The sequence below is a fragment of the Habropoda laboriosa genome, unplaced genomic scaffold (assembly GCF_001263275.1).
Source record: "Habropoda laboriosa isolate 0110345459 unplaced genomic scaffold, ASM126327v1 scaffold106, whole genome shotgun sequence".
NCBI lineage: Eukaryota > Metazoa > Arthropoda > Insecta > Hymenoptera > Apidae > Habropoda > Habropoda laboriosa.
This window is the reverse complement of record NW_017100224.1, coordinates 459,191-460,253: the sequence shown is the minus strand read 5'-3', so window position 1 is coordinate 460,253 and position 1,063 is coordinate 459,191. Positions and strand designations below refer to the sequence as shown.

The 1,063-nt window shown below is 30.4% G+C and overlaps 1 protein-coding gene across 1 annotated transcript in view; it reads left to right on the top strand.

The window, feature by feature from the left end:
* The first annotated feature begins 634 nt into the window (after window positions 1-634).
* LOC108571093 (ras-related protein Rac1) overlaps window positions 635-1,063 on the top strand; it is a 1,619-nt gene continuing 1,190 nt past the window's right edge. Inside the window, exon 1 of the mRNA XM_017933067.1 lies at window positions 635-904. Within this exon, the coding sequence (XP_017788556.1) occupies window positions 870-904 (35 nt within the window). The 5' untranslated portion in view covers window positions 635-869. The remainder of the gene's footprint in view (window positions 905-1,063) is intronic.

Here is a 1,063-nt window from a genome sequence, read left to right as displayed (position 1 = left end):
TACAATAATAATTGTAAATAAAATCAAATAAATATATTTTATGTATAATAGATCTTACAATAAAATAGACAATTGTTTAAAAATACAATTCCAATTTATGCAGAGATTTTCAGCTTTATTTCGACACTTCTAATTTACATATGTATATTTTCATATATTTCTTACGTACAGGCATATATATTGTAAATTCTCACATTTTCATAAAGTTTTATATGTGTGAATTTTGTTAAGCTGATGCGCATTCGTAAAAATCCCCTCCAAATCCATTAAGCTGCATTGGTTGTCATTTCAAGTATTATTTCATGTGTATCTGATCTGCTATTTAAACAAATTTTTTCAACTAAAATATGGTTTTAAAATAATATTTATAAACAAAATGCACGACTAAAAGATTTATTCAATATTCTTTGTGTTCATAAAAACACCATTTTGATTCTCTAAGAGTAAATAAAACCTTTAAGTCTACGATCATAATTGAGGCCACATATTGAGGTCAGGAGTACTGCATTCAACGAAAGACCCCCAACTGCTTTTTCCATTACAAAACAAGGATATCAAGGGCATTATAATATATATTCGATTACATTCATATTTTTACACAAATACTTTATAATTTTTCATTTATATATTTCCCCTTTTCCCTCCAATTTATTCATCCTTCCATTTTATGATCTTTTTCTATCTTACTTTTGACACTACTTATTTATCTCTCTTGCGCCTATTTCCTTTATGTTCTCTCTTTCTATTTCACGGCATTTCAACTCCTTGTCTGTCTCTCTTGATCTTTCCTGTTCTGTCGAATCGAACTAGCCTCCCTTCCTGCGAATTTACGTGGATATTTCTACTTGTGAACGGTTCCAATCTTCAGGATGCAGGCCATTAAATGTGTTGTCGTAGGTGACGGGTGAGTATTTTAAAATTTATTACAATATTTTTTAATATGTTCGCCTTTTCTTGTTTTCGATCGACACTACTTGATTTAGAGAATCATCAAAGTACCCCTTGGCGATTGGGTTTTCCTGATCAAGAACTATTTAAAAGCTAGCACCACACCCGTTACTCA